We start from the raw sequence: 23,312 nt of genomic DNA on the forward strand, positions 1-23,312 counted from the left end.
GTCTCTGCGAGTACAGGTAAGCTTAATAGTACTTAACCTCTGGGAAGTGGAATAAGAATTAGATGAAGACTTAATTTTCTCTATACCTTTTGATTTGCTTGTTTGTGACAGGGTCTCATTCCTGTCACCCAGGCTGGAATGCAATGGCACAATCATGGTTCACTGCAGCCCGACTTGCTGGGGTCAGGTGATCTCCCACATCAGCCTACTGAGTAGCTGGAACTATAGGCACACTCCACCACACCCCACTAATTTTTGTATTTTTTTGTAGAGACGGGTTTCGCCATGTTGTCCAGGCTGGTCTCGAACTCCTGGGCACTTGCCTCGTTGTCCCAAAGTGCTGGGGGTTTGATTTGTTTTTTATTTGCTTTTTAACAGTGTATATTCCAGGAGGTTTTATGGGGAAAGAATGATTTAACAAACAGAAAAAAAAAATAGGTAGCAGGTAAAATAAGCTTGGTCAATATGGTATCATAGGATCCCATTCAAAATAACTCTTTTAGGCTTGGCTCAGTGGCTCACACCTGTAATCCTAACACTTCAGGAGGCCAAGGCAGGGAGATGGCTTGAATCCAAGAGTTTGAAACCAGCCTAGGCAACATGGCGAAACCTCATTTCTACAAAAAATACAAAAAATTAGCCAGGTGTGGTGGTTCACACCTGTAGTCCCAACTACTTAGAAGGCTGAGGTGGGAGGATCACCTAAGCTCAGGAGGTCGAGGCTGTGGTGAGCCGAGATCATGCCACTGCACTCCAGCCTGGGTGACAGAGTAAGACTCTGTTTCAGAAAACAAAAAGCAAAATAACTCTTTTATAATAAGAGTACTAGTCACTTTGCTAGATGTTTTGCGTACAATATATCATTTCATCCTCACAACAACCTTTGAAAAATAGGAAGAGACTTATTAAATATAAGGTAACTTAGCCTCAAAAGAGTTAAGTAACTTGCCCAGGGTTATGTAGCTTATAAGGGATGGAGCTACAATTTTAATCCTGGTCTTACTCTAAAGACCTAATAACCAGGCTTCTAATTTCTTATAATTCTTTTCTTGTGTCCCCACTTTACTTGCAAAAAAACTGGAGATACTTGTAAACAGTTTCCCTAAGCACCAAAAAAACATTTGTAGCAGAATCACCTGGGGAATCTTTCAGTCTGTGGATGTCAGAGCTCCACCCCAGAAGAAGAATCTCCAGAGAGGGGTCTTGGAAATCATTTTTTGTTGGGTTTGTTGTTCTCTTGTTTCTTTTAGCTCCCTTACTTTGTAGGCAGATATCTTAATATTTTTTAAATAAAGTAGATATAGCTTGAAAAAGGGGGCAGTTGATAAATTAAGGAGGTGACAGTTTTGAATTTCTACATAGCATTTTTTTCTAATTATGTGTAATTTACACTAATAAAAACTAGTTTAAGAAGAGTATAAAATGTTAGGTTGAACAATATGAAATTGCTCATAATTGACCATTTTTTACCTATAAAAATGGCAATTTTATATTTCATTGTGTTTATGTTTCTCAGTTTTTCCCCCAGGGATATGTTTCTGTTAGTGCAGCCATACCATTTAAGTTTTTATTCTAAAATTTAACTTTGTCATTTCTTGTTCCAGTGATTGCAGTAATAGCGGCCACCCTCTTCCCCCTTTGGCCAGCAGAAATGAGAGTAGGTGTTTATTACCTCAGTGTGGGTGCAGGCTGTTTTGTAGCCAGTATTCTTCTCCTTGCTGTTGGTAAGTATTGTTATTTTAAAATTGACCTCAAGAAGGTTGGTATTGAGCAGTTGGACTGTAAATCGGAGCTTCAGTGAAGCTTAAAAAAAATTAATGGAGGTAAATCAAGAAGTACATGGTCCTACTTTCTGAGTCAAATCTCAAAACTCAGGCTTGATAAGATTTGTTCTGTCTGCAGAAAAAGGATTTAATACATCTTTTAAAAAATTTTTTTTAATTATTAAGATTATTTTTTATTGACAGATCATAATTGTATACATTTATGGGGTACAATGTGATGTTCTGGTGTATGTGTACAATGTGGAATGTTTAAATCAAGCTAATTAACATAATTAGCATATCCATCACCTTTCTTGCCTATCATTTATTGTGAGACATTTGAAATTTACTTAGTTATTTTGAAATATACCATACATTATTATATCTTAATCTGCAAACAGATGTGCTTTAAAAATTAGTTATGGCAAAGGCGTTTAATATTTTTGCAATGGTAGATCATTTATTAGACATAATACTTTCAGTAAAACATTTTTAAATTTTGACTTAGAACAAATGCAACATCTAAATAATCTATGCATATATTTAATAAATGATTCTAGACAATTGATTTGCCATTTTGGGAAAAATCAGTAATTTTCACCCAGGTACCAAAATACTAGGTGCAATAAGGAGTTAATGTTTTAAAAATCAAATAGGAAAACATAAGTAAATGAATTTTCCACATTTCTGGATGATTGGGGTCTTTCACAGTTTATTTGTTTAGAGGCGGGGTCTTGCTCTGTCACCCAATGGTGAGATCATAGCTCACTGCAGCCTTGAATTCCTGGGCTTAAGCAATCCTCCTGCCTCAGCCTCCCAAGTAGCTAGGAGTACTGGTGCATGTCATCATGCCTGGCTTTTTGTGGGGGAGATAGGGTATCACTCTGCCCAGGCTGGTCTGAAACTCCTGACTTCAAGTGATCCTCCAGCATTGGCCCCCCAAAGTGCTGGGATTATAAGATTGTCACCACACCCAGCCATGTTTCATAGTTAAAAAGCAATATAGGGCCGGGCACAGTGGCTCATGCCTGTAACTCTAGCAATTTGGGAGGCCAAGGTGGGTGGATGACAAGGTCAGGAGATCGAGGCCATCCTGGCCAACATGGTGAAACCCCATCTCTACTAAGAATACAAAAATTAGCTGGGTTTGGTGGCGTGCGCCTGTAATCCCAGCTACTTCATAGGCTAAGGCAGGAGAATGGCTTGAACCCGGGAGGCAGAGATTGCAGTGAGCTGAGATACCACCACACCCGGCTAATTTTTGTATTTTTAGTAGAAATGGGGTTTCACCATGTTGGCCAGGCTAGTCTCGAACTCCTGACCTCAGGTGACTGCCTGCCTTGGCCTCCCAAAGTGTTGGGATTACAGGCGTAAACCACCACGCCCAGCCTCCTTCCTCTGGCTTAGTAACCTCTAGCAGCAGAAAAATCCCCTGCTGGTTTTGCATGGAACATGGGCACATTTGTAGGCCAAGAAATAATATCTAAGCCTGTTTGAATTTAGTGTCAGTGTAATACCTGCATCAAGAAGGAAAAGTCATAAACTTTGATCTGACATTAAACATAATAAAATTGGTGCTTTTTGCCTTTCAAATTCCTGAAATTTAGAAACTCTGGAAATTTTTAGCAAAGGCTTAGCTCCACTGAATAGAATTTTTCTACTTGCTTATTTTTAAATTAAACCAGCGTTCACAATAGTTTATGGTTATTATGTAGTTTTGCTGTTTAAAATATTGTTTCTTTAGTAATCTCTTTAAATAAATTTTTATTTTAAATATGCTGTGGATTTAAATATGCATTATGAACCAAACAGTCTTCTGAATTATACCAGGAAACAAACCCAACATTTTATGTTGATTCTCTTAGAAAATGCAATTCCAAGTATACTTTCAAATAATTAGATATTTCTTTTATATTATTCTTTGAAGTCTTTATATATATAATATATCATATATAATATATAAATATATATATCATGTATATTATATATGAATATATATTTATGATATATAGATATAGATGATATATCATCTATATCTCTTGTATATCGTATATAATATATCATGATATATCATATATTTATATGTCATATATTATATGATATGTCCTATATTTATATGATATATATTTATATACGATATATATTATACATTTTTTTATATATATTCACTTTTTGGAGACAGGGTCTTGCTCTGTTGCCCAGGGTAAAGTACCATGGCAGAATCATAGCTCACTGTACCCTCAAATTCCTGGGCTCAAGCAGCCCTCCCACCTTAGCCTCCTGAGTAGCTGGGACTATAGGAGCATGTTGCCATGCCTAGCTTATTTTTTTTTTTAAGAGTCAGAGTCTTGAAATATTATGTATTGGTCACAGTTATATCTGGTGTTTCTTTGAATATGCATTATTAATAATGCCATTTAAAATAAGACCTTTGGCAGTTTTCTAAAATCTGTCACTTTTAGTATAGGAATGTTATTATAGTACGTCACAGATTCCCCATAATTCTTCCATTTTCACTCTCGGTAATCTAGTGCCACATAGCGAAAAACTGTAAAACATGAACATTCTGCCATACCATTTGTATGTGATAAGAAATTAGGTTAGTGCGATTTCTATATTGCTTTTTCTTTGGTTTGATACAAGATTTCATATTATGAATCATCTGTCTTACAATCCTGTAAAACCCATCATTGCATCATAATTGGAGAAAAAAATGTACAGCCTCCTTAAATTCATTATCTCTGTTTATCAGTGGAATTTATTCTTAAATCATAATTTTAAGCATATTTACCTTTTCCGTTTATACCACGAAAGATTCTAATGTGTACAAGTCTTTCAGAATATTTATATTCTTGTGAAAATAAAAATTGCTGTTTTTAAAAGTCGAGACAGCTATAACGATTTTCTTCCATTTATACAAAGCAAAATAATGCAAGACACATAGATTAGCTTATTTCAGGCTTTATATGAAAACAGTGACAGAATTGTCTAAAGAAAACAAAAACCAAAACTCCTGTCATAATTGATTAGTCTGTAACATTCACATAATCATCATGACCTTTTTAAAAAAACAGGAAAAAAATCACTCAGCTCTACATAATTGGTAAATTCAGAGAAAACTAAATATTGGGGTTTGTGATAACTCATTACTACAAATTTTAAAATTCAAATTCCATTTTTCTACAGTTTTGTCATAATACAGTGTTATAAAATAAAAGACTAAACCTTATGTGTTTAAATGATCTTGCTTTCATTAACATTGTATTTTTCCTAATATTGAGAGGATTGGTCTTTAAATAAGCAAAAATTACATAATTTACCTAATTAATAAAACAAAAAGGTCAGGTTCAGTGACCCACAACTGTGATCCCAACTACTCGGGAGGCTGAGGTGAGAGGATCACATAAAGCCAGGAGTTCAAGACTGGCCTGGACAACATAGCAAGAACCTGTCTATCAAAGTAGGTAGATAGGTAGAGAGAGAGGGAGGATAGATAGATGAGAGAGAGAGAGATTAGATAAATAGATGATAGATACATACCTGTAATCCCAGTACTTTGGGAGTTTGAGCCCAGGAGTTCAAGACCAGACTGGGCAATATGGCAAGACCCTATCTCTACAAAAAATACAAAAACTAGCGGACCATGGTGGCACGTACCTGCTACTTGGAGGCTGAGGTGGGAGGATTGCCTGAGCCCAGGAGGTTGAGGCTGCAGCGAGTCATGATTGTGCCACTGCACTCCAGCCTGGGTGACAGAGCAAGACCTTGTCCTCAATAAATAAATAAGACAACAAGGATTAAAAGATGGAAACTTTCTAATACTGGGGTTCCTTATCCAGGGCTAATTTATCCTTTAGGCATAGTAAACATGTGCCTTGGACCAAGATACATATAGGGGTCCACAGAAATATTTTCATTTTTATTTCTTTTAAATCAGAAGTAGTAATGTATATACATGTATGTAATAGCAAACCTATACAGTATTTTATTCGTGTTTATACAAATGTATAGAAAATATAATATTTAATAGTTTTTGTGGAGTAAGTGCCTTACAAAGACAAAAGGGCCTAGGGCCTTGGGAAGTATGATGCAGCCCTGCTTTTCCTTCTTAAAAGCTTCCTTCCTAAACACCTTTCATCTCTTTATTTTATTCTTTTCCTGCACCATGATCTTATGAATACTTAAATTCCCAACTGATTGCTGTGTGTATTGAAGCATAATATCACAAAGTGCATAAATCGGAAGTGTATATCCATGTAAGTGTACACCCGGATGGAAAAAAGAAGTAATTTTTTTCAGAGTGACATTATTGCATTGTGACCTCAAGTTCAGAGCAACATTCTGTGCCCCTAGAATACTGTGACAGCTGCTAAACTAGTCAGGAATCTTTTGTTTTCAAGCATGCAGTTGGTGTAATTATAGCTCACTGTAGCTCACTGCAGCCTCGAGCTCCTGGGCTCAAGTGATCCTCCCAAGTAGCTGGGATTAGAGGTTTAGCCACCACGCCCAGCACTAGTCAGGATTTAAATATTAATATTTAAGGTGTATGAAATGTACAGATAATAAACCTGTTTTCCCAGCTTTTCATTAACAAATACTCCCTTCTGAGGCAGTGTTTGAATTACTCAATTAGAGACATTTTTCCCCCCACAGCTCGATGCATTCTATTTCTCATCATTTGGCTCATAACTGGAGGAAGGCACCACTTTTGGTTCTTGCCAAATCTGACTGCTGATGTGGGCTTCATTGACTCCTTCAGGCCTCTGTACACACATGAATACAAAGGACCAAAAGCAGACTTAAAGAAAGATGAGAAGTCTGAAACCAAAAAGCAACAGAAGTCCGACAGTGAGGAAAAGTCAGACAGTGAGAAAAAGGAAGATGAGGAGGGGAAAGTAGGACCAGGAAATCATGGAACAGAAGGCTCAGGGGGAGAACGGCATTCAGACACGGACAGTGACAGGAGGGAAGATGATCGATCCCAGCACAGTAGTGGAAATGGAAATGATTTTGAAATGATAACAAAAGAGGAACTGGAACAGCAAACAGATGGGGATTGTGAAGAGGAGGAGGAAGAGGAAAATGATGGAGAAACACCTAAATCTTCACATGAAAAATCATAATCTGACTAATTTTGGGACTGAATGAAGAAGTACAAGAGGTTGGATTTTCTATGTTGGCTGATTACCATATTGAGCACATGGCATTTGTAGCAGCATTCTTTAAATCTATTTACTGAAATGTATTTGACATTCAAGCAGTTATACTCAGTCCTTCATTTTATAGAATATTGGCACTATTATTGGTACAGTTTAAAGCCATTAATATGTTTTATCCATTTGATAATTTTACAGTAAGTAGGTCTCATTCATTTTGACAGTTATCAGAGATGTACTTTCCACAGTTAAATTTACATTAATGGCAATTTTTTATAGTTTTATGGCTTTTTACTGTTAGACTAATCAAAAATAAAAGGAAAAAAGAAACTCCAACATTTCACATTATGCACAGTTATGTAGCCATTTCACAGTTTCTTTAAGATGTGTAAACTCATTGTTCTTGATAGTTCTTTTATTTTTCATTATACAATTATACCAGATTTCTTTTAAGATTCTGAGTTTAGCAGAGTTCAAAACTATTTTGTGGAAATAAGCCAACTAGTAACAATGCAGCAACACTTCTGGTTTAGCTAAATTCTTTTTCCAATGTAGGAAATCCACACTGATTTGTACGTCTGACTCAGAGAAAGATGGTCATCTCCAACAGAGAAAGTGAACAGCATTTGTTGGAAGGTGATGGCTCTCCCTCCTCCCTCCCCATTTCATTGTCGTAACGTAAAGTGTATTCTGTACATAATTTACAAATAAAACATTTTATTTTAATTGTTACTTATTATTTAGATACTTCTCAACACTTAAATTCATAAAATTAAGACCATGCAAGGGTATGTTTTTAGAGAAATGGAAGTTTGAGTAACCCACAGAACATCTGTGATCTTTCTACAGCAGCTTCAGTTTTGTGCCAACATTCCATGTATTTTGAATATGAGCAAAAACTGATCTTTATTAAATAAGAGCAGACTTAAAGTAGCTTTGTACGCCTTAATGTTCATTTTGATTTATTTTAAATCTTTACATTCAGAAATGAGACACTGTATTATCAGACCAGGAGGCATTGCTGTGAAAGATAATTTCCTATTCTAAAATATCAAATTTAAAATAAAGATAATAAAAGAAAACATAAGAGAACTATTGGACTCTAATTGCTTTGAACTAGTTTTGCAGTTTGACTTTACGTCTTATACATCTTAGTTACAAGTCTTTGAAAACTCTTGTTTACTTATGAGCATAATCATTCCTTGGAGTTAATACTTTTATAAACTAATAATGAATATTAAATGATTTTTCTTCAGTCACAGTGAGAGCATTTTGCTTTGTGGTTGAAATAGGTAGTGTATGTCAGTCTTTGCTTTAGGCTGTTTCTCATCTAAGTGTTTGAATTAAAGATGTTAAATTTTTCTAATTGTGAAAAATACATTTTCTGTATCAACACATTTTATTAAACTTGCTTGATTGCTTCTTTATAGTAGTCCCTGTAAGTGGACATAAATGTGGCTATTTGATGTTAATGCAACTGTGTCAAGGCTGCAATCACTTTAAGAGTTTCTTTTTATCAAATGTTCATTGATGAAGTGCCTGGGTATTTTCCCCTCCCATTTGCAGAGCTCTACTACTTCATTTCCACAGTAAGCATATATGTAAAATGATCACTTCTGAGTTTCTTTATCACCAGTAACACTGATACCTATTTTGGGGGTATAAACATGGTGTTTTTCAGAAATAAAAATGATTTCATTAACCTTTACTATTACTGTGATAATACCCAGGCACTCAATATCCTGAAATTTTTTATAATATATGTAATTTGTCTAGTCTTAAAGACATTTGGAGCATGGCCAACAGGAAAGTCAGCTTCTTACTGATGTGTGTGGATTCTTACAGAACGTTAGTACAAATTTTTATAAATATTTGGTGATCCCTGGGGGGAAATATCATTCTTACTATGGTTAGAAAGTGAATTAGAAATTTCAGCTCAGTTTCTATTTTACTATTCAAGTTGTGTACTTTAAACAAATATAAAAATCAAAAGGCTGCCTCTATTACAATCCTCAGTGGAATAGATGGCTATCTTTCTTGGCTAACATTAAATATTCTTGTACCAGAGCATGGAAAATTGTTTATAATTGTTAATAGAATGGTGATTTTTTTTTTAAGAACTTCAGATTTGCTATGCTGCTGTAAGTAGAAAGCATGAAGCTTTTTGATCATGTAGGGCTTATTGTAGAGGGTATCAATTGGCCTAACTAAGCAGGATTGAATTTACCAGAGGCTAAGTTCAGATAGTAAGAATAATGCATATGTGATTGTTCTTAAAGTCAATGTATTAAATAAGGTATTTTTCCTTTTCCCTCTTACTGGATTTTTTAATTTTCAAACCATATGGCCTAGATAACTTTAATAGAAATAATATAGATTTAGTTGAATACTATTCAGGAAGTAATAAATTTTAATACATCACATTGAAATTATGCAGTGGTGATGAATTTTGGTGTTTCCCCCCTCTTTCTGGTTTTACATCATGAGGATCAATTAGCTGCTGACAAGAAAAATCATCTTGTGTCTTTTGTAAATTGATTTTTTTAAAAATCTTTATTAGGAACTGGAAAACAGCAAGTATGGTTGATTCTCGTTATTCAAGGTAGTTGTGTTCTATAAAGTCACTGTGAACACTGAATTAGCAAATATAGAACCTAGGGGAAATACAAGGCTAGATTTCTGCAAGCCACTGGTCACATTTTCATCAAGCAGTCAACATGTAAATTTCTGTTATAAAGACACCTTATTTAATATAGTCGATTCATTAACATTGAAGTCATGACCAACAACACTGTAACTCATGCCTGAATGAAGCTTATCTGACACATAAGCTTCATAAGGCACACAACAGCCTTTTTGCCCTTAGGAACAGCTTTTTGCCCTTAGCACTATGCTTGGGGGCCATTTTAAACAGTGAAATCAAAAAAAGAACAGAAATGCAAAAACCGTGGCATTAGCGTAAAAAGGACATGTATATAGTGTGAAAGCTGGAACATGGCCTTGTTCAACCTCAGCTCAGAATGTGTACAGCATTTTTTGCTGTACCACAAAATTTTAGGTTAGGCAAATTCACAAATACGGAATCCATGAATAACGAGGATCAACTGTACTTAACTATATTTTAAAGCTGTGACATTTATCTACCTGGTTTATGGAATAGAATTTATTGCTGAATCATGCTCCAGTATTTGAGTGATGTTTTAAATATCCTATGTCTGAAAATAATTCCTCCTAATTGTGTAGTAATTTGCTTTTACTGTTTCAGCAGTATTTCAGGTCTTTGTTCATTCACTCAGTAATACTGAGCACCTACCATGTACCAGAATTTTACTAGACACAACCATGAATAAAAATACAATTCTCTTGCACCATTAAATAGTGTGTTAAGTGCTACGGCAGCAAATTGCTGCATACGCTGGATATCTCTTGTTTTCCCCTCCAGCTCCACTCTGCTCTTGCCCACAAAGCTGACCCGAATGGACCATAGCAGTGGGCTCCTATGCTTCCTGGCTTCTGAGTGGGTTTGGCCAAGGAATGTCCTGGCCAGAGATCAGAGGATGGTAGGGTGCCTATTCTCAGCTCTTCTCCTGGGGTTGGGGGGCTGCCTTAGCAGCCAAAGGTCACTTCTCCCAAACCCCTTCCCTGCTTTCCAGGTTGCCAGTCCCTGCACTCTTCCTTTCTGGCCAAGGATGATGTTAGTTCTGCTGCTACTAGCCTGGAGTTGCAGAAGCTACTGTGCTTCCTCTGTGGGTATCCTATACCTATACTTTTGTATAGTATCTCCTCATAATATCTTAATGTAAAGAACCATCTGTTTCTTCTTGGAATCAAGACCAATACCAAGGAGAAGTTCTTAGGGAACAAAAATTCCAGTGAGGAATTGACCTCTTTGTCAGATCCTTATCACCAAACATTAGAAAAGATCTCATAACTTTATACAGCATGTTGTAAGCGTTTTGATAACTAAAATCCTGTTCTAGTGAATGTCATGCAGATAACTACACAAAGAGATTAACTTAAATTTGCCTTCTTTGGCAAGCCCTTAAACCAATGGCTAAAGCAGTTCGTTGTGAGTTTCTGAGTAGGTCCCAATGCATTTATTTCATTTGTCCAACCTAGCACAGAGACCCTTTGAGACTTTAATTACATGGCTTTTCCAATCAGACGAAATGTCAGTCTGAGAGGACATATTTTCTGAGGTTTACAGTTTTAGGATTGTCCAAAAGGCCTATGATCTCAGCATGACAGAAAGAGGGAAAGATAAGTTAAATTTCAAGGGGGTCATACCATCACACTTCAGTCTTATTTCATTTTCAGTGATTTCCTAGATCACTTTAACTTCTTTGTGTCATGGACTTCTCAGAATAATGGGTTTTTTTGTTTGTTTGTTTGTTTGTTTGTTTGAGATGGAGTCTCACTCACTCTGTTGCCCAGGCTGGAGTGCAGTGGCGAAATCTCGGCTCACTGCAAGCTTCGCCTCCTGAGGTTCAAGTGATCCTCCTGCCTCAGCCTCCCAAGTAGCTGTGATTACAGGCGCATGCCACCACACCTAGCTAATTTTTGTATTTTTAGTAGAGACAGGGTTTCACCATGTTGGCGAGGCTGATCTTAAACTCCTGACATCAGGTGATCCACCTGCCTCAGCCTCCCAAAGTGCTGGGATTACAGGCATGAGCCACCATGCCCAGCCAGAGTAATGTCTTTAAATGCAGAAAAGGAAATGCATGGGGTTACAAAGGAAACCAATTACACTGAAGTGGAAGCTACCAAAATAATTTATGATGTGAAGGGGTGGCCTGCCCCTCCACACCTGTGGGTGCTTCTCGTTAGGTGGGACGAAAGACTTGAGAAAAGGAATAAGACACAGACACAAAAGGTAGAGAAGGAAAAGCGGGGCCCAGGGGACGGGTGCTGTGCTTACAGAGGACCCACACCGGCCCTGGCCTCTGAGTTCCCTTAGTATTTATTCATAATTATCTTTACCATCAAAAAGATAAGGGAGTGACTGGACAATAGGATCATTGTAGGGAGGAAATCAGCAGTAAGACATATGAACAAAAATCCTTGTAACATCAATAGGTTTAAAAGAAAGTGCTGTGCCTTGAGATGCATATACGAACATCTCCATAAACCTTTTAGCAGTATTGCTCCAGCAAGCCCCACCTTATTCCTAAAGGCGGTTTTCTCCTTACTCAGTAAACAAAGCACACAAAAGGTTTTACCTGGAGATGTTCCATCTCCCAGGGACGGGCAGGAGACAAATGTTTTTCTTTTTCTCTAGATTTAAGAGAATGGTGATGACCTTTAACCATAAGCAGCCTTTAGGCACTTGTTTAACAAAGCACATTCTGCACCGCCCCAAATCCTTTTAACCTTAAGTCACCACAGCACGTGTCTCTTGCAAGGACAAGGTTGGGGGTAGGGTCACAGATTAACAGCATCTCAAATACAGAACTAAATGGAGTCTCTTATGTCTACTTCCTTCTATATAGCCACAGTAACAGGCTGATCTCTCTTTCTTTTCCCCACAATGATGTGGTAGTTATAGGTGTGCATTTAATAGCCAGATCTACGAGTGGATGTAATAACTGCTATGATGTTGAAGTAGCATAAAACATATATTAGATATCTGCAACAACTGTGATGTAACATGAAAATACGTGATTTCTATTGACAAAGTCAGTTACTGCTAGTACAACTGTGGATTGTTGTCTGCACTCGTCATTGAAGGAAATACTAGGCTAGTGAAATTAAAATTAATTTTTCCCATCCAAGTTCATGTATCTTCTGAATTCTATCCGTGAATCCCTTAGAGGTCTGTGGATTGTAGGTTAAGAACCCCTGCCCTAGCTAATCAGATCCACCAGTGTTTCAAATAGGACTATAACTTATTCAAAGGCCAATGATACTTAGCATAATTCAATTTTAATATTATTCACATTTCATGTCACAAATTTAGTAAGTTACATGTGTTATGTGATGTTTTGTTTTGATAGATTATATCTTACTCCTAAATAAAAAGTCAAGATTTTTGTAGCAACTTCTATTTATTTTACATATTTATTTATTTTGAGATGGGGGTCTCCTCACTCTGTCACTCAGACTGGAGTACAGTGATACAATCACGGCTCACTGCAGCCTTGACCTCCTGGGCTCAAGTGATCCTCCCACTTCAGCCTCCCAAGTAGCTGGGACTACAATTGCATGCTACCACACCCAGCTAATTTTATAATTTTCGTAAAGATGAGGTCTCCCTATGTTGTCCATGTCGGCTTTGAACTCCTGGGCTCAAGTGATCCTCTTGCCTTGGCCTCCCAAAGTTGTGGATTACAGATGTGAGCCACCACGTCCAGCCTGAAGCATCTTTTAAATGGGAGAAGCAAAACAGGATCTTACCAACACTAAGATTATCTTTCGGTCATTCAAAAATATTTGTGGAGTGATTACTATGTGCTAAGCATTGTGCAATCACAAAACTCAAAAAGCTAGTTTAGTAAGAGAGACAAGTATTCATGCAAACAGTGGCAATGGTGTTGTGTAATGTCAAGAGTGTCTGTGACGTGTTTATGAGATCACATAAGTGAATACCCAGCCCAGATTAGGAAGGTCAGGAAAGGCATCCCATGGAAGTATCATGAGCTAGATCTTGAAGAATGAGTGGGTATTAGCCAAGTAAAGAATAGGGGAATTCGGCTGGGCGCAGTGGCTCATGCTTGTAATCCCAGCACTTTGGGAGGCCAAGGCGGGCGGATCACGAGGTCAGAAGATTGAGACCACGGTGAAACCCAGTCTCTACTAAAAGTACAAAAAATTAGCGGGGCGTGGTGGCGGGCGCCTCTAGTCCCAGCTACTCGGAGAGGCTGAGGCAGGAGAATGGCGTGAACCCGGGAGGCGGAGCTTGCAGTGAGCCGAGATTGCGCCACTGCACTCCAGCCTGGGTGACAGAGTGAGACTCCGTCTCAAAAAAAAAAAAAAGAATAGGGGAATTCTGGGCCAGTGCAGCAAGATGTGCAAAAATAAGACAACAGAGTGAGCATGGCATCCCCTGAAACTGAAACTAGGTGCAGCTGGATAAGAGAAGAGTCTAGAGAGGGATACAGGTGGCAAGTCATGGTTTGACCAGAATCCCTTCCTTTAGGAAATACGCCTTTCCCTTCTGTGGTGCTCCTCATTCCATTCCATGGTGACTGGCCTCAAGGATGAGCACCCAGTTCATGCCAGCCCAATTAAAGTCTTCTCATTTACTCAGGGATCTTGAATTCCAAGGACCATGTGGACCTGAAGAAACCAATGGCTATGCTGCCTTCACATGAATGGAGCCTGTCTAGAAATAGAACCAACATGAAAAAAACAACCAAGGGTGGATCAGGAAGACAAGGCCCTAATGCCATCTTTGAAATCCTAGATCTAGCCTGGCCTAAAGCCATTCCTGGGCTTTTCAGTTGCATGAGCCAACAGATTCCTCATTTTTTCTCAGTTATTTTGAATGAGATTTCTGTCACTGGGAACTGAAAGATGACTGAGTTGCACACAGTAAGTATGAACAGTGACACTAAAATACCTTTGGAGCAGATTGACTCAAAGCAGGAGAGTGACACATTCAGATTTGCATCTTAGACTACACTAATCACATAGAAAATGGCATGGCAAGGAGCAAGGCTTAGATATTTTCTGGATACTTCCAGTATTTCTCAGATTTGCACATTCTAACTACAACTCCCCTCTTGTTAAAAACAATTTGTTTTCTTATTATGGAAAAATCGGAAACTTATAAGCAAAAATAACCAGAAAACTCAAAAACCTACTATCTTAGTCCATTTTGTGTAGCTGTAACAGAATACCACAGACTGGGTAATTTATAAAGAAAATAAACTGACTGGGCTTGGTGGCTCATGCCTGTAATCCCACCACTTTTGGGAGGCCGAGGCGGGTGGATCATCTGAGGTCAGGAGTTTGAGACCAGCTGGCTAACATGGCAAAACCCCAACTCTACTGAAAATATAAAAATTAGCTGGGTGTGGTGGTGTGCACCTGTAGTCCCAGTTACTCAGGAGGCTGAGACAGGAGAATTGCTTGAACCCAGGAGGCAGAGGGTGCAGTGAGCTGAGATCACACCACTGCACTCTAGCCTGGGCAACAGAGTGAGATTCTGTCTCAAGAAAAAAAAAAAAAAAAGCTTATTTGACTCATGAGTTTGGAGGCTGAGAAGTCCAAGAGCATGGCACTGGGATCTAGTGAGGGCTTTCATGCTGCATCCCATGGTGGAAGGCACAAGGGCAAGACAAGATGAAAGCCAGTGAGCAAGAGGGGGCTGAACTGGCTTTTATAACAAGCCCACTGTCATGATAATAACAATGCATCTGTGAAGGCAGAGCCCTTATGGCCTAATCACCTCTTAAAGATTCCACCTCTTAATACCATCACAATGGCAATTAAATTTCAGCATGAGTTTTGAGGGGGACATTGAAACCATAGCACCTACCTTCAGAGACAACTATTGTTAAAACTCATATATATCCTTCTATTGCTCTTATATGTGTAATATGTATGTCTCTCTTCACTGAGGTGAGGAGATAGTAAATAAATGGGATCATACCATATATACTTTATATTAAGAGTATTCAGAAATTAATGATCTGGAAAAAGAACATGTTGTGTAAAACCAAAGACACCGTTTTTTCAGAAGAACAAATTATTGACCAGCTTATGATTTTAAATTGTATTTCTGCTCACCAACTTCAAGCTTCAGATTGTGAAGTTATCCTTAGACTAAGTATATAGTAAATGCATGTTACAAAGTATTTCACATTACAGTGTTTTTAATGATCAACATTCGGGATTAGAAGGAAGAATTTATTATTAACTTGCCATATCCTCAAATACATACACCTTTTACAATTATGGCACTTTGCACTGCAAAGACAAAAATAAAGCACAGTAACAAGTAAATTAGTACACAACAAGGCTCTTGAAAACAAGAGCAGTAACTGCAGAAACTTGTCTGTACTTACAGAGTCTGGACAATATCTGACAGACTGCACAGCTATAAAGAGTGGTTGGATACTATATAAAGCAAAGCAAGTTGCATCTCTATCCCATCTTTCTAGTTGCATATACTCCACAGGGTTCAGTTACAAAATTAAAACCCTATTTTTAATAACTTTTTTCTCATTGTCCTTTAATAAAAGAACCATAAGAATTCTCCACTTTTCAATCGCATGTGCTGTCTTCTATCTCACTTTCCATCCCATCCCTAATTTAGTCTCCTTCCAAAGGACTGATTGCAAATTTCACTACTTAACAAACAACATATGCAGCCGGGCGTGGTGGCTCATGCCTGTAATCCCAGCACTTTGGGAGACCGAGGCAGGCAGATCACGAGGTCAGGAGATCAAGACCATCCTGGCCAACATGGTGAAACCCTGTCTCTACTAAAAATACAAAAATTAGCCGGGCGTAGAGGTGCACACCTGTAGTCCCAGCTAGTCGGGAGGTTGAGGCAGGAGAATTGCTTGAACCTGGGAGGCAGAGGCTGCAGTGAGCCGAGATCACACCACTGCACTTGTCTGGGCGACAGAGTGAGACTCCGTAAAAAAAAAAAAAAAAAAAGAAAACATGCAAGATTCAGATGTCTCGTGCTTCCCTCTGCCTCCACCCAAAGTTTCTTATTAACAGTATTGGTGGGAGCATGACATGTTTGTTTGAACAGATCCATCAGTGCCAAGCCATGATTATACACTGCGGCCACTGCACTCCATCCTGGGCAAAGGAGCGAGACTCTGTCTCAAAAAAAAGGAAAAAGAAAAGGAACAAAAGAATAACTCCTTAGGCCTCTGGTATAGAGGCTTCCAGCACAAAGTCACAATATGTGGGACAATATCAAATAAGCATTCCATTTATCACTAAAATATCTTGTGTTTACCATAAAGTGAAACCTGCTTAAAATAAAATCCATCAGGATGTTCATTTTGTTCACCCTACCCCGACTTGCCACATTACAAAGAGGAAGCAACAAGACATTGTTCAATGCTGCTGAGAACAATTTCATTTCCTTCCTGTTCACTATCTTTTTTGATACAACATGTAATTATGGGAATTTTTAAGAATTTTCAACAAATGTCTTCTATAAAACTTAGTCCCTTCTGTAGCAACATACCATCCCCCTGCAAATCAAGTTAGCTAGGAATTGTGCAGTGAAAGAGAGTGGTTTGCTTTAATGTTGTGTGCAACCAACTTCCTGTTGCCTTTTAATGTTCTCCTGCTAGTACAGCATAATTGGATAACTAATAACAAATACACGTGGTGCTGATTTTGTTTCATTAAAACATTTACAGAAGTTCAAAGTTAAGCATCTGAAACACCTGATTGATTTTTGTTTTTCACTACAATCTTTTTATGGCATAACATATACACAGCTAATGTTTTAAAATAAAATGTAATATACCTAAAGAAAAGTGCACAAATCATAAGTATGTGGTTCAATGAATTATCACAAAGTGGACACACCCATGTAACCATTAGACAAGCAGCAGAACATCAGCTCCTAGAACCCCCCCCTCCCAGACCCGGGGGAACCCTTCCAGCCACCTGACTCCTCGCCTCCCACAATGTCCACTTTTAACACTATGGGTTCGTTTTGCCTGTGTTTGAACTTCATGTAAATGGAATCATATTATGGAGTCTTTTGTGTTGGACTTTTCAATATTGTGAGATCCATAATGTATATAGGAGCAGTTCCTTCATGATCCTTGTACAGATTATTAATCGCATCCCAGATGGGAGAATGACCCACAACTGATGATTATGAGGTTTCCCACAGACTGGGACTCCAAGTATAACTCCATTTCTTCATCTCCCCATTCTAACATTGATGAACAGAGCCTCCATTGTCTGCTGAGGACATGCTACTGGTTAGAAGAATAATTTCCAGAGAACTCTTCTAACCATTGTAACTCAATCCCCACTAAGAATGTTGCTGTTCCCTTCACTGTGAATCCGCTAGTGAATGCTGAGCACCTCAGTCCTCCTGTGAGTGCCACAGGGAAAACAGTCTCAGCCAGGAAGCAGCTCATATAATTCAAGGACATGATCTGATTAAGATGTTAAGAGAGGTACGAGTTGCTTTGGGTATTTTAAAGTCAGAGGAAATCGCTTCATCTGAGGGATCAGAAACAGGCTTTTGAGGACCAGTGGGATCGACAGGCTAATCTGTGGGCACACCTCAGGCCAAGGTTATGTCCTGAGTAAAAACAAGCAAACCAAAAGAGACAATGGGGCATTTTGTGGAAAATATGAAGGGTCCTGGGTGGCTTAATCATAGGGAATATTGGGGGTTAAGTCTAGAAACCCAGGTAAGGATCATATTGTAGGAGACCTTAAATGTCAAGGCGAGGAAGAAATTTACTCCAGTGGCTTTTTTCACTGGCTTCTGCCCTGCTGACCTCCCTTTCCAACAACTAACTTTTGTCCACCTTGCTTCTCTCTTAGGTGCCTTTCTCTCTCCCTTTGCTCCTTGTTTTTGTTTTAATTATTATTATTATACTTTAAGTTCTAGGGTACATGTGCACAACGTGCAGGTTTGTTACATAGGTATACATGTGCCATGTTGGTTTGCTGCACCCATCAACTCGTCACTTACATTAGGTGTTTCTCCTAATGCTATCCCTCCCTCAGCCCCCCACCCCCCGACAGGCCCCGGTGTGTGATGTTCCCTGCCCTGTGTCCAAGTGTTCTCATATCGCTCCTTGTTGTTTTAAGAATTCTTATTTTCCACTTCAATTTAACCCACTGCAAGCTGGTTCCTGTATCCCACTTCTGAAATTACTCCTGCTGAGATCTCTGTACATCTCAGAGTTCTTGGTTGCAAAGAACTGAACCAGCTCTGGCCAGAGGAAGCAGAAATGGGATTTTCTAGGGAAGGGTGCAAATGGCTCCCAAGATTGAAAGGAAGGCTGGAAAAGTAAGCTTAGAAAACAGGAAGGAACCGAGAAATATCCGGCAGCCCAGGACCAGCCATCAGAGCAAGCTTCTTAGGTCTTCACTGCTGTTGCATCCTCTCGCTGCACCTCTGCCTTGACTGATCTGACTGCCCCAACTCTTTGCATCAGTCTTCCAAGAGTCAAAGTCCTCCATGGCAGCATCCTCTGGTTGAGCTTGGATCAAGGGGTCTGGCTTTTCACTCAGAAAAAAAGAAGTATTTACCCTCACCTCTTAGATTCTTTTTTGGAGATGGAGTCTTGCTCTGTCTCCCAGGCTGGAGTGCGGTGGTGCCATCTCGGCTCACTGCAAGCTCCACCTCCCGGGTTCACGCCATTCTCATGCCTCAGCCTCCCCAGTAGCTGGGACTACAGGTGCCTGCCACCACGCCCGGCTAATTTTTTTGTATTTTTAGTAGAGATGGGGTTTCACCGTGTTAGCCAGGATGGTCTTGATCTCCGGACTTTGTGATCCGAGCTCCTCGGCCTCCCAAAGTCCTGGGATTACAGGCATGAGTCACGGAGCCCGGCCACCTCTCAGATTCTTAGTGAGAGGCAGAGTCCCCCACATAGTGAAATATTTACATGAGTACAAACTCACCCAACTGCTGAGCCAAATAACCTCTTTTCAGCCTTTATCCCACTTTATCTCTGCATCATTCCTCACCATCAGCATACAAACCTTCACCTCTCACCTTCTTAAAATTATCTCTTCCAAGCTTGGTGCGGTGGATCCCACCTGTAATCCCAACACTTTGAGAGGCTGAGGCAGGACAATTGCTTGAGCCCAGGACTTCAAGACCAGCCTGGGCAACAGAGTGAGACCCCCCTCTCTCCCAAAAATAATTTTAAAATTAGCCTGGCATGGTGGCATAGACCTGTAGTCTCAGCTACTTCAGGAGGCTAAGGCAGAGGATAGCTTGAGCTCAGGAGGTCAAGGTTGGTGAGCCATGATTCTGCCACTGCACTCCAGTCTGAGTGACAAAGGGAGACCCTATCTCAAAATAATAATAAAATAAAATAAAATTCTTTCTTCCTTCAGCATCCAGGACATGGCTTTTTTCCTCGTTCTTTTTTTTTTTTTCCTTCTGGCCACTCCTTCTTCTCTATTTGCTCCTGAAACTTTGAGTCTCCAAAACTCCTTCCTTGGTCCATGCTCATTTGAAACACTCCCTTGGGTAATTACATTCATTTCCTTGGCTTCAAATGTGACCCTCAATCTTTTGCTCCAACATTGACTTTCACTATGAGTCTCAGTCCCATGGGCACCTCAATATCAACATGTCCAAATGGAACTTTAATCTCCATCCCTGCAGGCCTGCTCCCCTTTCTGACCCCAAGTCACAGCTGACCCAGCTAGAAATTCAGTCATCCTGAGTGCCCATGCACGTATATTAGTCACCAAATTCTCTTCACTGTACTTCAAAGTTATCCTTTACTTACTAAGGTACGTTAAAAGTCTCTTGACTCTACCATCTTGCTTCTCAATTGGCTTAGACCTTTATGATCTCAGAAGGTGAGTGGTAGTAGGAGGGGTTGAGATGGGGTGGATGCAGGAATAACTAGGAAGATAAAGGATGCAAAGGGGACTGTAGAGAGGGAGAGGATAGAGTTTAGGGTGATTCCAGGTTTCCGGCCTGAGCAACTAGATAGACCAAAAGAAAACTGTGAGACTTTAGAAGAGCATCTAGTTTGGTAGTTCAGTGTTGAACATGTTATGTTAAAATAGGACAACCAGATGGAAATGTCCAGCAGGCCATTGGTATATATAATAATGTGAAAGTGGGAGAAAGAACAGAATTAGAGCCTCCAGTTGTGGAGTCATCAGATCAACCATCAGCTGGTGGATAAAATCATGAAAGTGGTTGATATTAACAAGAAGGCCAAATAGAGAGGGAAGACTCTTGAGTCAAGGTTGGATCGTGGAGACATCATCATTTCAGAGCAGAGATGGAGGAGCCCATCAGGAGGCTGGAGGAAAAACTCCGAGAGGTAAAAGCTAAGCAGGGAAAGCAGTGAGACCAGCCAATGGAGAAAGAGTAAAGAATGAAGAAGCTACTAACAGTGGAGTCAAATGCAGCAGGGATTGCACTGGGCTTTGCAATATGGAGGTCAGTTTAGTACTTGCAAAGAGCAGTTTCATCAGAGGCTGGGGAAGAGCCAGACAGCAGCAAGGTCAAGAGTAAATGAACACAGGCCGGGCGTGGTGGCTCACGCTTGTAATCCCAGCACTTTGGGAGGCCGAGGCGGGCGGATCACGAGATCAGGAGATCGAGACCACGGTGAAACCCCGTCTCTACTAAAAAATACAAAAAATGAGCCTGGCGTGGTGGCGGGCGCCTGTAGTCCCAGCTACTCGGAGAGGCTGAGGCAGGAGAATGGCGTGAACCCGGGAGGCGGAGCTGCAGTGAGCCGAGATTGCGCCACTGCACTCCAGCCTGGGAGACAGAGCGAGACTCCGTCTCAAAAAAAAAAAAAAAAAAAAAAAAAAAGAGTAAATGAACAGGAAGTGGTGAGATGTGAGTGCAGTCTTTCAAAATGCCTGGCTGAGAAAGGAAAGAGTAACAACATAAGTAACTAGAGGGACAGCAGGATTAAAAGAGCCCCTTTTCTCAAGGATAGGAATGACTTGAACTTGTTCGTGGTGATATTGAAAGCCTGAATGCACACAAGAAAGAGAATCTGGGGAGAGAAACTGAAGACACATGGAAGAAATGGACTGTGTTTGACTGATGGAACTGAGGCCAGGAGAGGCAGACTGAGAAAATCAAGAGTCCTATGTGGGAACTTGCCAGCATCTGCATTTCAGAGGTCTTCAAGAGCTTCTTCTTTTTCTTTTCTTTCTATTTTAAAAGTTTAATGTTTTTTATTACATTCGTATGATTCAAAAATGAAAAATTATAAAAGGCAAAACATTTCTTTCTTACCCTACATCTTCCCAGTTTCCCCTCCCACTTCACCCTCTTCTAGAGTTTCTTTTTTTTTGAGACGGAGTCTCACTCTGTCGCCCAGGCTGGAGTGCAGTGGTGTGATCTCAGCTCACTGCAACCTTCACCTCTGGGTTCAAGTGATTCTCATGCCTCAGCCTCCCTAGTAGCTGGGATTACAGGTGCCCACCACCATACCCAGATAATTTTTGTATTTTTATTTATATTTTTAATTTATTTTTTAATTATTTATACTTAGGTATTTATTTATTTATTTATTTGAGACAGAGTCTTGCTCTGTCGCCCAGGCTGGAGTGCAGTGGTGTGATCTTGGCTCACTGCAAGCTCTGTCTCCCGGGTTCACGCCATTCTCCTGCCTCAGCCTCCCAAGTAGCTGGGACTACAGGCACCCGCCACCACATCCGGCTAATTTTTTGTATTTTTAATAGAGACGGGGTTTCACCATGTTAGCCAGGATGGTCTCGATCTCCTGACCTTGTGATCTGCCCACCTCGGCCTCCCAAAGTGCTGGAATTACAGGCATGAGCCACCGCACCCAGCCAATTTTTGTATTTTTAATAGAGACGGGTTTTTGACATGTTGGCCAGGCTGGTCTCAAACTTCTGACCTCAGGTGATCTGCCCACCTTGGCCTCCCGGAGTGCTGGGATTACAGGCATGAGCCACCGTGCCCAGCCCAGAGTTTCTTTATGTACATATATTAAAGTATAAATATAGATTCTTATTTTTACTCCCTTCCTTTCCCACTCCTCCTTTTTTAATCCAAAGACACATATTATATCCCCTTTCTGTAAGTTACTTTTTATCACTTAACAGTATGTCTTGGAGAATCTTCCCACATCATTACATGGAGAGCTGCATGCTTACAAAGCATTTTTCTAATGCTGGGGTCATAAATGCCTGGCTTATTATACATGTCTTTTCATTTCACCTGCTTGAACTGCATGCTATGTAATACCACCGTATTCAGGCATTTATTTATTTACTTATTTATTTGAGACAGGGTCTTGTTCTGTCACCCAGGCTGGCATGCAGTGGTGCCATTATGGATCACTGCACCTCGACCTCTGAGGCTCGTGATCCTCCCACCTCAGCCTCCCGAGTAGTTGGGACTACAGGCACACAACATCATGCCCAGCTAATTATGTTTACTTTTCGTAGAGACAGGGTCTCACTGTGTTGCCCAAGCTGGTCTTGAACTCCTGGCTTCAAGAGATCCTCCTACCTCCACCTCCCAAAATGCTCAGATTATAGGGATAAGCCACTGAGCTAGGGCTGGGCATTCCATTTTTGGAGTGCAGCAGGGTTGACAATAATTTTCTTGAAACATTGACCAGTTCGGGTCTTGTCTGATTCCAAATTAGCTATACGAATAACAGAGATGTAAACAAACATCAAAGATGATCACTCCACATGAGAAGGCAGGTGCTGTCACATCTCAGGACAAATGCCCTGTTTGGAGATAGAATGG

General features: G+C 39.8%; 1 protein-coding gene across 1 annotated transcript in view; it reads left to right on the forward strand.

Moving 5' to 3' along the window:
• The window catches only part of SEC62 (SEC62 homolog, preprotein translocation factor), a 30,106-nt gene extending 19,811 nt beyond the window's left edge, over positions 1-10,295 (forward strand). Inside the window, exons 7-8 of the mRNA XM_003256435.4 lie at positions 1,605-1,724; positions 6,417-10,295. Coding sequence (XP_003256483.1) covers positions 1,605-1,724; positions 6,417-6,886 — 590 coding nt within the window. The 3' untranslated portion in view covers positions 6,887-10,295. The remainder of the gene's footprint in view (positions 1-1,604; positions 1,725-6,416) is intronic.
• The last annotated feature ends 13,017 nt before the right edge of the window (positions 10,296-23,312 follow it).

This window comes from Nomascus leucogenys, chromosome 11 (assembly GCF_006542625.1).
Source record: "Nomascus leucogenys isolate Asia chromosome 11, Asia_NLE_v1, whole genome shotgun sequence".
NCBI lineage: Eukaryota > Metazoa > Chordata > Mammalia > Primates > Hylobatidae > Nomascus > Nomascus leucogenys.